We start from the raw sequence: 13,019 nt of genomic DNA, 5'->3' as shown, positions 1-13,019 counted from the left end.
TACAACTTCAGACAGAATACTATTGTGTCTATCTATCACGTTGGATTCTAGTGTGGCATTACCCAAATCTTAATCGGAGATGCAGTCAACACCGCGTAGTGATGACATCGTAGGACCAAACCCTTCCAGTCATTACGGTCAAACAGATCCGTTGGTTCCTTTCACTGATATATGCTTGTTCATACAGTCTGATTGCTCACCTCTGCACTTCCCTTTCCATCTTACCACGCACACCACGCACATCCCGTGGCTTTCAGAGCCAAAGAATGCAATTATCCGCCCTGTAACTTGACTGCCACTCATTATGAAACTCCTCAAGAGAAACAGGACGCCATCTCCGTTTTACATTAAGTCTTCTGTCTCTCCACGGGATCGCCGGTGGATCTGGTTGCGCTGGCTGGGGTATCTTACCTGTCTGGTCGCCGTTGTCCAAACTAGCTCATATCTCTTCGGGTACCCGGAGACAGACATAATCCAGACTGTCTATGCTTCGTTACAGGGCCCCGGGGTCCTTCGGCCTGGTCAGTATCATGGGAATGTTGGTTTGTGGGACAAGATAGCAGGCGACCACTCACCTGAGCCAGATGCGTTCGGCATGGCACATGATCGGAGGTTTGTACCTATCCCAAGCAGCTTATGCGTGAGTTGATACAAGATTATGCTAACAATCAACCCTTGCAGAGACAAGCGATTCTATCAGGGCGGTACCCTAACCCTAACTAGTATCGAGTCTGTCAACGCCTCGCACCCAGTCCCACTTGTCTACGATCCATACCCAGCATACAACAGCCGAGAATGGAAGAAGCGATTCTATGGAAGGTTCCAGCCCTGCCTTGGCCCCAGGGGCCGTAATCTCAACCGGAGGTCTGCAGAAGATATGATGCAAGTCTACAAGGGTCAACAAGCCGGGTTCCCAGCAGCGCGATTCGGATCGTACGAGGCATTGGGCCTAGACGAAAATGTTTGCACAGACCGTTACTCCCGCTACGGGGCATATGGTTACGATGACGATGGCGAGGACGAGATACCGGGCTTCACGCGCCCTCCCTCAATTCCGTGGTGCGAGGTTGATTGGCACAGACTGCAAAACCTCTGTCTAGAAAGAAACGCAGACAGATACGAGTCCATTGCGACCGCCAATTCTTCAAATCAGAGTCCACTAGCCTTTGACCTTCCCCAGGATTCTCTCAAATCACGGGAGTCACCTGCAGGTGCTTCGGGTGTGAAGCAGTACCATCCTCGCTCGGCTGTGCTGATTCGGGCTTGGAATGGGCTCAATTGGAAGCCTCACCATCGTGAATACCTTCGGGCCTTGATTATGGAACTTTCTCTGCATTCTGGTGGGGAATATCAGATCTATCTACTGTGTCATGTCAAGGAGGACGAGATGCCCATTTTCTCTGACATCAAGACCATCAACCGGCTCCGGAATGCCATCCCGAAGGAATTTCGGAATATGGCTCTGTTCTTCAATAACAAACTCTTAGAGGCTTGGTATCCCAAGATCGAAGAGCACAGGTGAATTAATCATTTCCCATTGACCGATGTTAAAGACACCCTTACTAACAGCACTTACAGTCCCCAACTCCAACACCACCAACCTCTGCAAATATTCTCCCAGCTGTACCCACACTTCGACTACTACTGGCAGCTAGAAATGGATGGTCGCCACACAGGACACATCTACCAATTCCTAGACAAAGCAGTTTCATTCGCACGCCAACAACCCCGCAAATACCTCTGGGAACGCAACGCCTACTTCTACACCCCCGGCGCACACGGCAACTGGAGCGAATTCAAACAAATGGTACACGACAGCCTATCTGACAGGTCCAACCTTACAATCTGGGGCCCAGTATCCGGCACCGGGATCAGACCAATGGGTCCAGTCCCACCAGTGCCATCCCCAGACTATGACAATTACACCTGGGGTGTCGGCGAAGAAGCAGACTTCATAACCTTCCTGCCAACATTCAACCCGCAAGGCACGCAATGGACATTCCCCGACAAGGTCTGGAACTTCAGATACGGCCAGTACACGCCGCGCCGCGCCGCGGTCATCACCATGGGCCGGTACTCCAAGCGTCTACTCGATCTGATTCACAACGCGCAGGCGACGAAGGGTCTCGGACTTGCGTCGGAAATGACAGGTGTGTCATGGGCTCTGTTCCACGGCCTCAAGGCTGTGCATGTTCCTCACCCTATCTATGCGGATGGCCAGTGGACGCCGAAAGAACTCGCGCGCATCTACAACCCCGGTCCACCGGAGAATGTTAATGGGGCTCCGGATAGTATCTGGAATTTCGATCATATGTTTGACCATATCATGTACCGGCTGTCGTATATGTTTACGACGCATAGTGCGGAAGATTTGTACAGGCGTTGGCTGGGGTACAGGACTGCGGAGCACGAGGGCGGGAAAACAGTGAGTATATATATTCGTCTGCTGTTTTGCTTCTTTGGAATTAGGGAGTGATTTACTGACTCGTCTTTTCTAGATATCCGAGGATCGCTACGGTCGACATTGTTTCCCGTCTATGTTTCTTCATACGATCAAGAACACGGCTCCACAAATGGGCCCAGACAGGGCTGTTCCATGATTCATATCCATTTACGGTGGTTGACTTGTTGACATCTCAAAATTCTTATGCTTTGACTTATCGGCGTTGATGTAGAAGGCACATACGACTTGCTTCACTGTCTAATTTAGAGAATCTGAAGTCATTTGATATCATTTGCAAATTAAGGAATCGCCCATTGTTGCAGTTACCAGACTACGAAGAGATATCTGCCAGGGTAGATAATGGTTGCGCCATGTTAAACAAATCGTAGAATTGCACTAAAACCGAACTCTTCATCGCTGTATACAAAAAAGGAGAAGCAGTAAAGGCCACCAAAACAGGCCACGACGCAAAAAATTAGGCAACTTATGTACGTGACTGGAATAAGCTGATGAACCAAAAGCAATTTACCGTTCATATGCTCTGTGAGTTTTGATAATCCCCGTCCCAAAAATGAAAGTAGTCCATCTCATGACATCATTAAGAACCCCGGGGGGATGCCTCTTCGTCTCTATCCCCTGGAATTATACTTCTCGTTGAAAGCATTGACCGCTGGAAAGGGTATTTGGTTAGCAAATGACATTGTTTAGCATGATCAGAGTAACTACTTACCGACAGCAATCTGTCTATAGAGCCAGTTCCGCGAGCTTTCATCTTGGACAGGAATGAAAGGTCCGTTGGCACCACCCTTGAGCGTGATACTCATTCCCGTGCGCTCCTTGGAAATGGTCTGGATATCCGTGAGGCGGATATCCCACTCAGTATACAGCTTCTTCGTGCGCACCAGCATGATACGTGCGTACGTCAACAAGACCAGCATGTCTCGGCCAGGCAGCTCTAGGTGGGCAATGTAGTCTTCGTCGAAGTATTTGCCGTCGTCCGTGGTCTTCAGCCAGAACTGTCCGAGAGCTTCGCGCTGCGAGTACGGGCGCACAATGCCATCGGTGCCAATAAAGCGGGTGAGTCGAACACGGTCGAGACCTTCAGCATCGAAAACAGTAGTGGTGTTGCGAACACCTTCTGCCAAATCTAGTAGGGGATTGTTAGTGATGAATACTAGAGAAAGGGGATGGTTCAACTTACTAGAGGCAAGATCGAATGCACCGATCGCTGGCTTGGTAGCCAATCCAAGGACACCCTTTCCAACACCTTTGAAGAATCCTTGGATACCTTCTTTCTCCGCACCTTGCAGTGGATGACGTGCCAAGCCACCGATACCGCTTGCAAGACTAGTTGCAAAGGCACTGCCACCAGCCGTGATTCCATACAGCGCGTGCTTGGGGCGGTTGCGCACCTTGGACATTCGGCGCTGGTTTTGGAACTCCTTATCAAGTGTAGCGGCGGCGAGACCCTTGGACATACTTCCCGTAAGCTTGGCCATACTGTCCGAGAATCCGAAGATGGACTTCTTCATGAAGCTGGTAGCACCCTTTGCGATACCAAGACCCAGCTCTTGGGGACGGTCGGTCATGACCAAACCCTGATATGGCTCATAGAAGATAGCGGCGACACCAGAGCTGACATTGTTGAACAAACCGACAGGGTTGCCTAGGAAGTCGGCCGAACCGAGAATGATATGGATCTGGCCCAGGAATTCTTGGGTATAGTGTGCACGGATATTGGCGACCAGGCTGGGGAAAGAGACACGGGCATTCTCGAGCATCAGAGCATTGAGTCGGACTGGTGCATCATTGACATTACCCATCGACATTGTCATGACGTTGACAAAGAACATCAACGGGTTGGAGGGCTGCATAGTATCTTCCACATTGACGCGCTCGGTGCGCATGAATGAAATATCCATCTGCATTGGCTGGAGATGCAAGAGCTCGAAGTACACATCCTGACCATTGTCTTCTTGTCGCGGCTCTGGAATGTTGAGGTCTTCATCGCACAGTTTGCCCTCTTGCTCCTCGGCCCACGAAGCACCCGGAATCTTGACAAAGTCAAGCATGGCAAGGACGAAGTCCTCATCCAGTTCAAGTGTCATTTGCTGCAATAGCAAGGTCGCGTACTTGATATACAGAACACCATACGAGTCGTCCTTAACCCGTGTAACCATTGCATGGAAGATCGGGTGTGCTTCCATCTCCTTGCCAGTCTTCGGAACGACACTGGGGTAAAGCAAGATGGGGAAAATACCACCGTAGAGCTGGTTGTCGATCTGGATCCATTTGATAGTTGCGTTCAGAGTCTGGTACAACCTCGATTCCCTGAACTTGAACTCAATCTCGCGGAATGTGAGATACAGCAGCTCTTTCAGGTTCTGGTTGATCAATGAAATTCCAATGCCACCTAGGCGAAGTTGGGCCTTGAAGTTGACGTCCGAATTCATTTCCTTGATCTCGAACCCAGCCGTGGAGCCGACCTGGGAGGATTGTCTACTTTGTTGCTTGTACATACTCTTCGACGGTTTGAAGTTGGATAGCACAAGAGTCTGGGTGGGGCCATCAGCAGCAATGTTGATGTCAATGATCTTCTGGTGTTCGCCAGGCTGCGAAGCTGGAATCCGCATTGGGATCAGGTTTCCTATCTCGGCAAGTTTGATATGGCGCTCTTTGCCCTGGCAGGTCAACACGAGCGACTTGTTCTTCGTCGCCGGGTAGTCCCATGCATACGGCATGATGCTCCGCGCGGGAATCCGATACCGGATCGGCCTCCAGCCGCTAGTCTGGTCTTCTTCATCATCATCTTCCACATTTGGATTGGCTTGGTAGAAAATGAACTCCATATCGCTTTCGTTACGCATGGAGAACGGCCAATTGCGTTGCTCAAGGCTGAAGTGCAAGAAAAGAGTTGCTCCTTCCATGATGATATCAATCTTGATCAACTTCTGCCGCTGGTTCGCCTTGGCCAATTTCACGTGCACGGTTCCCACATCGGCGATGTTGAACGGGGAAGACCATTGGTTGTTGACGCCCGGGAAGCAGAGGCACAGCTGTTTCTCTTGAACTTGACGAAGGAAATGAAGCGGTACCAACTGCCCGTTTTTGACCTGGAGTACGTTGGAGGAGCCTGGCTCGCGAGCCAGAAGATCTTCGTTGAGCTTGCTCTTTAGGATGAACCGTGGAGCAAGAGTGACCACCTTGGTCATCTTGTACTTGCCCTCGCCTTCAGCAACAGACACTCCGGAGTGGAACTCAGATCGGCCTTGGCGATCTGGGAAGATGACCTCAAAGGTACTACCAATAGCCTCGAAACTCTGCGGCTTACTCCATGCAGAATCGCTGACCTTCAAGATAGATCGGTTGCTTTGGTCCTCGTTGGCATAAGAGTACATGTATGGAAGTGCGCGGCCCTCGTCTCTTGGATCGGCTCTGAGTCCTTGACCAGCGGCATTTCTCGCAGATTGGAGGAATGCTTTGCTTTGAATGTCCATAGGAAGGCCAGTCTTGTTCAAGACAAGGTATGGGCTGTACACAGAAACCTTGAAAGCACCACCACTGTTAGGAATGTTGAAGTAATGAAGCTGTAACCTCAGTTGAAGACCTCGCTCATCCTTAAGAGTCAAGGTATGCTCTCTGCGGTAGTCTTGGGCATTGCCGTTGACAATAGCAAATTCGCTCTGGCGGAAGACCGAATCTTGCAGATCAATGCTGAGCAACAGCAAGTGGGAAAGCTCCACGACGTGAACCGGGCTGACGCCACCCTTCCTCAAGAAGTTCGTCCAATCCTTCTTGGTGTTCTTGTCGTAGATGCGGTACTTGAAATCGTAGGGCAACAGGTTCTGAATCTCCACGGGAGCGAAGATTCGGATCCTCATGTAGGGATACACGCTCGTAAGCGAATCCTTGCTATCAAACGTTGCGTTGACTTGGAAATAGAAAGGAGGAGCCTGCTGTCCATTTTCGCTAATGCACTTAACCGTGCGTGTAGGTCGCTTGATGAGGTCCTTCCAGAACAATCGCTCATCTGACCAGTCATATCCGAAGCCCTGATCGGGACGAACAACGATAGAATGGAGATATGCTGATCCAACGGGTGCCGGTCGTGCGTCCCCAGGCAAAATCTTCTCAATCTTCAGCAAGTGGCCTTCTCCGGGGCTGAAAATGCCCATTTCCACGGGAATTTGGGTATTGTTCTCGATAAGAAGTGGCGAACGGAATGTGATGTACTTGACATTATCGGGTCCCAGTTTGACTTCCACGAGTAGCCGGTGAAGAACACTTTGTTGCTTCGGCTTCAGAGCGTAGATAACCTCGCCCTCACGCACGACAGGAATGCGGCTGATACTATCGAAGCCACTGCCTTCCAGTTTGACACCAACCACTCCGCCGTGGCCTTCTGGGGTCAGCGATTCACGGATAGCGGTGGAATCTTCAAATCGCCATGGGGCTTCTTCGCCGTCGGTAAGTTTCGCCGCCGGGCCTTCCACTCCTTCGCTGACATCGGCCCAAACACTGAGGTCAAACCCAGTGTAGTTGCGGATTCTGTATGGGGCATCAGCGCCTCTTGGCTTGGCGAGGACATCCTGATCAGTAGAAAGGAACTGGAAGGATTTGGATGCGAGTGCAATCGTGGCGGATGTTATAGTAAGCTCCATTGTCTTGTGCGAATACACATCGAAAGAGAAAACATCCGGGTTGGTCTCCTTGGCCATGTGGAATCCTAGCTGCCAGGGCTCAATCAACGGCTCCCAGGCCGACTTCGAGAAGTTATACACATTCATGAACGTTTCGAAGTTGGTATCGGCATTCAGTGTCGATGACCAGTCGCGTACATCGATGTTGAATTTCTTGACGCTCCAATCGACCAAAGGTAGATCGTGTAGATCACCAATAAGAATGACTCTAACTCCGTCGATCTTGGCAGACATCTCTTCGCGCTTGAGGACAACTGAACTTTGTGGCGCAGTTGTCCGATCCAGGTTTCCAGCTCCTTGACTCGGGCGGTTGGATCTCTTAACAACGGCAGAGGATGTCTTGCTAGAAGAACGCCCTCTGGTTGTCTTCGTGTCCGTAATTTTCTTCGCCTCTCCGCTCTCAGTCTGCTGGGCATTCTGGGTCATTTCAGAGGCCTTGTTGACAATCTGGATTGCCATCAGAATATCACGCAGAGACAAGCGAAGAACCAAAGGCTCAAGGTGCACCTCAATGGAGGTCAAAGCAGATCCCTTATCTTGCGATCGGCTATCAATGGACATTTCAAGAGTGAAATCATCCAGAATGCGGAGTCGAGACGTCTCAAACTTATCCATGCGGCACAGGAACATGCCCACTTTTTGAATCTGCAGAGTCGACACATTTTGGTGGGAGATGAGAACTTCCTTGGTACCAAGGACGATAGCTTCAGAGTGAGGAATGGCAGGGTTGGCCACCATAATCACCTGAGCGTCGACAAGATTGACCCGGAATGAAACGGTCATAGCCGCTGCTGTGGCATCGCCCGAAGAAGCCTCGGTTATAGCCTTGTTGGAACTTACAATAGTATCGGACCCTGACTCAGACTCCTCGGGTGATTCGCTCTCATCCTGCACCTCTATTGGTCCTTCAGAGGCAAATGCAGACTGGCTGAATGACTGTAAAGCAGACAGATAATCTAAAGCAAACATAATGCGAGGGCTATCAATAGTCAGCATCGCAATGAGGTGCTTCTCTGGTCCTCCAGACATGGACACGCTAGCCATGAACTGCTGTTGGACATCGTTGTTGATCAAAGACATGATGTTTCTAAACTTGTTCGAGTCCTGCTTGCGACTATCGCGGATGGAGAATGAATGAATGAGGAGCTCCGACTCCAATGAGCCATCTGTCAACATACGCAGCTTGACTCGAGTATCATTGAGAGAGAACTTGGACAGACTGGAGTCCTCTAGGCGGCCGACGGGCTGGTCGTCGTTTGCCAGGATAAGCTCCAGGCCGACACTGTCGACCTTAAAGATCATATCAAGTCGTACCCAAGTCTCTCTGTTTTCGTCATCAGGGAATGCTCCTCCCGAGCCATTTTGTGCTTGGACGGCCTTTGAACTAGCCTCCCTAGTAGGTTCAGTCACCGACGAGGGCAACGACTCCATAGCCTCGAGCTCTTGCTGTTCGGTATCTGTGGCAAACGCGTTCGGTATCGACTTTGACAGTTCCAGCAAGAACTTGAGCTGGCTCTGGGAGATACGGAGGTTAATTGGAGATAGAGAACCCTCGATTTCCATATCTGGGCGTGGGTTGTTTGCTTGATGCTCCAAATAGCAGATGCTGAACTCCAAGTTCACCTTCTGAATCATCTCCAGCTCCTCGGATGTACCATCTTCGAAATGGAAGTTGGATGTCAGGCGAATATTGCGGACACCAGTCGAGATGACGTTGACAGCAGGGCTGTCCTTTCCATCATCCATAGGGACAAATTCATTCTTAGCATAAATTTCACCGAGGTGAGCGGTGATTGTGTCTCGAGGGCGACCGTCCGTCATAACGCGAGGGAAAACTACAATGGGCGTCTTCACAATAATGTCAAGCCGCACACGTGAAGCATTCTCCTGGAGTTGGTTGGCCTGGCTGGCAGCGGCTTGGCGAGCTGCATTGAAAATGGCTTGCATCTTGCCAAACTTGACGAGGAAGTGGATGATCTTCCGGTAGGGCTCCTCTAGAAAATTGATCTTGATCGAACCAGATCGCAGATAGACCTCGGAATCATAACCGGGGTGTGTCTCACTATCGGGATCGAATGTCTCGTACTTGAAGTCCGCGAAATCATCTCCTTCTATGGTCAGAAGGCGTCGGATATCAGAGTCCTCCGCGGCACCCAGGTTGACATCGTCGACCAAAGTCAGACTTCCTATCCGAGACTGGATGAGCATCGAGCTGCCCACGAGGAAAACCCCGACGTCGGCAGTGTTCAAACTCAAAGTTGCCAAGCGGACTCCATCATTGTTGAGGATGAGAGCAATACTCTTGAGGTTAGCCTTGATGCGGATTTTCCCAGCTTGCTCGGGCTTCTCTTCCACACTGGCGGTCCCTTCAATAGCCTTGTCTGTTTCTGGGTTGGGTTGAGTCGGTTGTTGAGGATTTGTGAATGTAAGGAGGGTGAAGTCTAGAAGCGTGAGAAGTGTTTTTCTTGTCACGACAAGATTGATAGTGGAGACTGATATGTCAAGGTTCATGGCAACCCCTTCATACGTTGAGTCAAACTCGGGTGACTCGGGTTTAACCCGTACCATCTTCAGCTGGAACAGGTCCTTGTCTTCGTCGGCATCAAAGCCTTTAGAGGAGATGATTCTCTTGAATTCAGGAACCGGATTCTCCTCGATGTGATCATCTACGCTTAAAGATTTCAGAATAACCTCAGCGACCATGTCATAGGGGCGCATATAAAAGTCCAGCTCAAATCCTTCGGCAACCAGTTCAACCAGCAACTGATCCCGTTGCGGGTCATGGGGGTCAGAACGGGAGAGTGATCCACGTAGACGGCCAACAGTGAATTTGAATTCGAAGTCTCGGCGATGGATATTGGCCGGTGTATCGACACGCTTCTTTGCATGTTCGCTGTCTACTTCATCCTCATCGTCGTCAACAACAGGGAGGTCACGTTGGACTGCTGGTTGGAAGGATGATGACCTGTCTCGTGTGGCTAGGGCTGCTTCTTCCTTGGCTGCTGCAGTAACTGAATCAGAGGCAGACTTTTCCGTATCGAATTCCGGGATTGCAATATCAATCAATTTCATCAAGCCCTTGTATTTGGTGTCTGATATTGATGCGTGAAGCTCTGGCAGATGTCCAGAGATGCGCGTTCGGGTAAGCTGTGTCACGCTCGGTACGATACACATCTCCAGGGCAAAGTCGACATTGATACGGTCGATGATGTGGAAATTCCTAGATTCGACATTCGTGTTGAGCTGCGCTTTGGTTGCATCGACGCCAGGTCCGATGAGGACTTGGGTGGAGTCCAGTTTGATGAGGAAGCGATCGTACATCAGATGCTCCAGTTGCTTGTAATCATCCTCCGCATATTGTTTTTTCTGCTTGGACTGAATTTCTCGCATCGCTTTGCGGTCGACCAATTCGCTGTTGACACTGGCATGACCGGCGTCGATAATCAAACAAAGTGAACTTGGTTGTGTGATGCTTTCTGGTACAATAATCAAAGGCGCGTGGATATCGAATTGCGCATCAACCTTCTTGTGTTCTTGCAAGGCAAACTCGAGGCCGGCCCGGGTTTGCTGCCGCAGTCCTTCAACCGTGGCACCCGCGGTATCTAAGAGAGCACCAATCGACTCCATGTGTCGCTCGGGCGGCTCAAAGAACTTCACAATTCCTACGAGGAATCGAGGGTTGTAAATGACCTCAATACTCTTCAGCTTGACCTTTACCGCCGTATCTGCATCGCTGTCGAGCGGGTTCTTCTCCAGTTGCAGATGGAACAAACTGTCCTCATCCTGAAGATCGTCTGCGCTAGTTTGTGAGGCGAGCTCATCATCATCCTCGCTTAGCTCTTCAACCTTTGTAGATTCAGGGGGAGAATCCTTGACCTTGACGATCTGGGGATAAAGAGTCCCGGCAGTAGTGCCATCATACATCTTCAGCCCTCCAAGGTCCAGATCAAGGAGATAAGAATCATGGCGTTGAAGTGCCTTGGCTCGGAAATTGTCAAACACTAGCTTCATGACCTCATTGGCTGACCCGTGAGGGTCCTGGATTAACGTAAAGCTACCAGCTCGAAGACTCCAATTGACCTGAAGTTTGACCCATTCCCGGGGCACATCCACACTCTCGGTGATAGCCTTCTTTTCATCCCAATCGATGGCATTATACAACTCTTGTCGCTGTTCTTCAGTCATAGCAGTCTCCTCGGACTCTTCTTTCTTAGCGCCCCAGAGCCAGGCAGACCATGATTGTTGTTCTGCGGGCTTTTTGACCCCGACATTTTCTTTTCGTAGCTGGTTCCGTGCAAGTGAGCGCCAGAATCGGATATCTTCGTAGCTCAGTTTTGCTTCCAGTCTCTGCAGTTCCTTGGTTTCTTCGGGCGTAAAAGCCTCTTCCTTCTTCGTTTTTTTGAACAAGGCAATGTACGCGATGCGGTCATCTCTGCGCTCCTTGATATAGTCCCAGGTCCAGCGCCTGTTTCGTTCGTGGATCTTGCTCAGAACGGCTTCTCCTGCGAACCTCATCCATGCCCGAGGGTCTTCCTTTGGTGAGGCCTTAGGCTGGATTTTCTTATGTTCCTGATGGCGAATGAAATAATGGAATAGATCGACCAGCATCAACGCGTCGCGATATTGTTTCTCATCAAGAACAAAGCCGAGCTCATCGAAGAGCAACCGTGCTTTGATTGCGGGCCGTTCATATGTGCCTGACTTGTCCATTTCCAGACCAGCACGGCCACTGACGGGGCGCAACATGAATTGGTTTCCTTCGTCGGCATCAATTGCAGTTCTCAGTTTCTCTATCAGATCAGCGCGGCTGATTCCCTGGGCCTCTGCGCCTATATCCGAGCCTCGCCCGGTTCCCAGCAATTTGGCATCAGTATTCCAATAAGCCGAAAGAGCACCGAGGACGGCCAATTTATGCGTGACACTTGAGTCGGATTGGATGAAAGTCGGATTCCATTCCCCGTCTGTGCTGACGGCACTCAATTCCTTGAGTGTCACGCCGACAGCAAACGGATGCCCAGGTGATGCGATAGAGTCTTCGTAGCGGAAATGCACATTCTTGATAGAAATCTGCAGGTTGTCCACCACGGCCGTGATCATGCTCTGTGTGAAGCTCTGATTCCGGCGCTGTTCCTCTTGGCTCATGCCTTCCGCATTGCGCTCGCGCAGAATCTCGGCGCTCTCGACCCGTTCCATCTTCAGCGCATTCTCTCTCTTTGCTTCCTCTTCTGGGTCAAAGTCCGCATCTTCTCTGGGTGCCGCGAGCAGGAAGACATCTTGAATATCGACTTTCACCGGTTTGCCTCGTAGGTTTGACCATGGGATTGATAGTGTAAGCTCTCCGAGATGGCCTTCGACGACGTTTAGAGGGAGGCGTAGCTGATCGAGCGCTTCGCGGCGTAGTTCAAGGTTCCGTAGCTTGACGTCGCCTGACCAGATTCCGATGTTGAGCTGGGTCGCATCGAAGTTCTTGACGTAAATTCCCAGGAACCGATTCAGTAGGTTCGCTACTACTCCCTCCAACATGATTGCGGCGTGGAGCCGTTGACCGGGCCTGGTGGTCGGACTCTATGGCCGGTGCGGGTGTCAGCAGGTGGGGATTCCACGATAGTCTGTAATTGAAGGGATTTCGCAAGTCAGTGGCGATCCAAGTGAGAGGAAACAAGGGAGCCTCTTCATTAAATGGACTCTTACGCGATAGAAGGGTTGCTTTTATGAACCCTGGCTGATAGGGAACATCCAAGCCATCCAACTGAGAGCACGCGCGATACTGAGGTGGGACCTTTTTCCCCTCCAAGCAGAGCGGAAATCGGTGAAGATATGACTAGATGTCAGATTAAGAAGGGATGTAGAGAAATCACAAGCGCTAATTGAGACAA

At 50.6% G+C, this 13,019-nt stretch overlaps 2 protein-coding genes across 2 annotated transcripts; one reads left to right on the top strand and one right to left on the bottom strand.

Moving 5' to 3' along the window:
* Positions 1–304: 304 nt before the first annotated feature.
* On the top strand, positions 305–2,600 carry LCP9604111_3698 (DUF3405 domain-containing protein; the record flags this gene model as incomplete). Its single annotated transcript, XM_039071314.1, has 4 exons — positions 305–612; positions 682–1,518; positions 1,579–2,425; positions 2,499–2,600. The coding sequence occupies 4 exons, from the start codon at positions 305–307 to the stop codon at positions 2,598–2,600; spliced, it is 2,094 nt and encodes a 697-aa protein (XP_038930361.1).
* A 472-nt stretch (positions 2,601–3,072) lies between these two features.
* On the bottom strand, positions 3,073–12,666 carry LCP9604111_3697 (membrane morphogenesis protein VPS13; the record flags this gene model as incomplete). Its single annotated transcript, XM_039071313.1, has 3 exons — positions 3,073–3,113; positions 3,174–3,590; positions 3,645–12,666. The coding sequence occupies 3 exons, from the start codon at positions 12,664–12,666 to the stop codon at positions 3,073–3,075; spliced, it is 9,480 nt and encodes a 3,159-aa protein (XP_038930360.1).
* Positions 12,667–13,019: the final 353 nt, after the last annotated feature.

This window comes from Penicillium roqueforti, assembly GCF_015533775.1.
Source record: "Penicillium roqueforti strain LCP96 04111 chromosome Unknown scaffold_06, whole genome shotgun sequence".
Lineage (NCBI taxonomy): Eukaryota > Fungi > Ascomycota > Eurotiomycetes > Eurotiales > Aspergillaceae > Penicillium > Penicillium roqueforti.
This window is presented reverse-complemented; position numbering and strand designations above follow the sequence as displayed.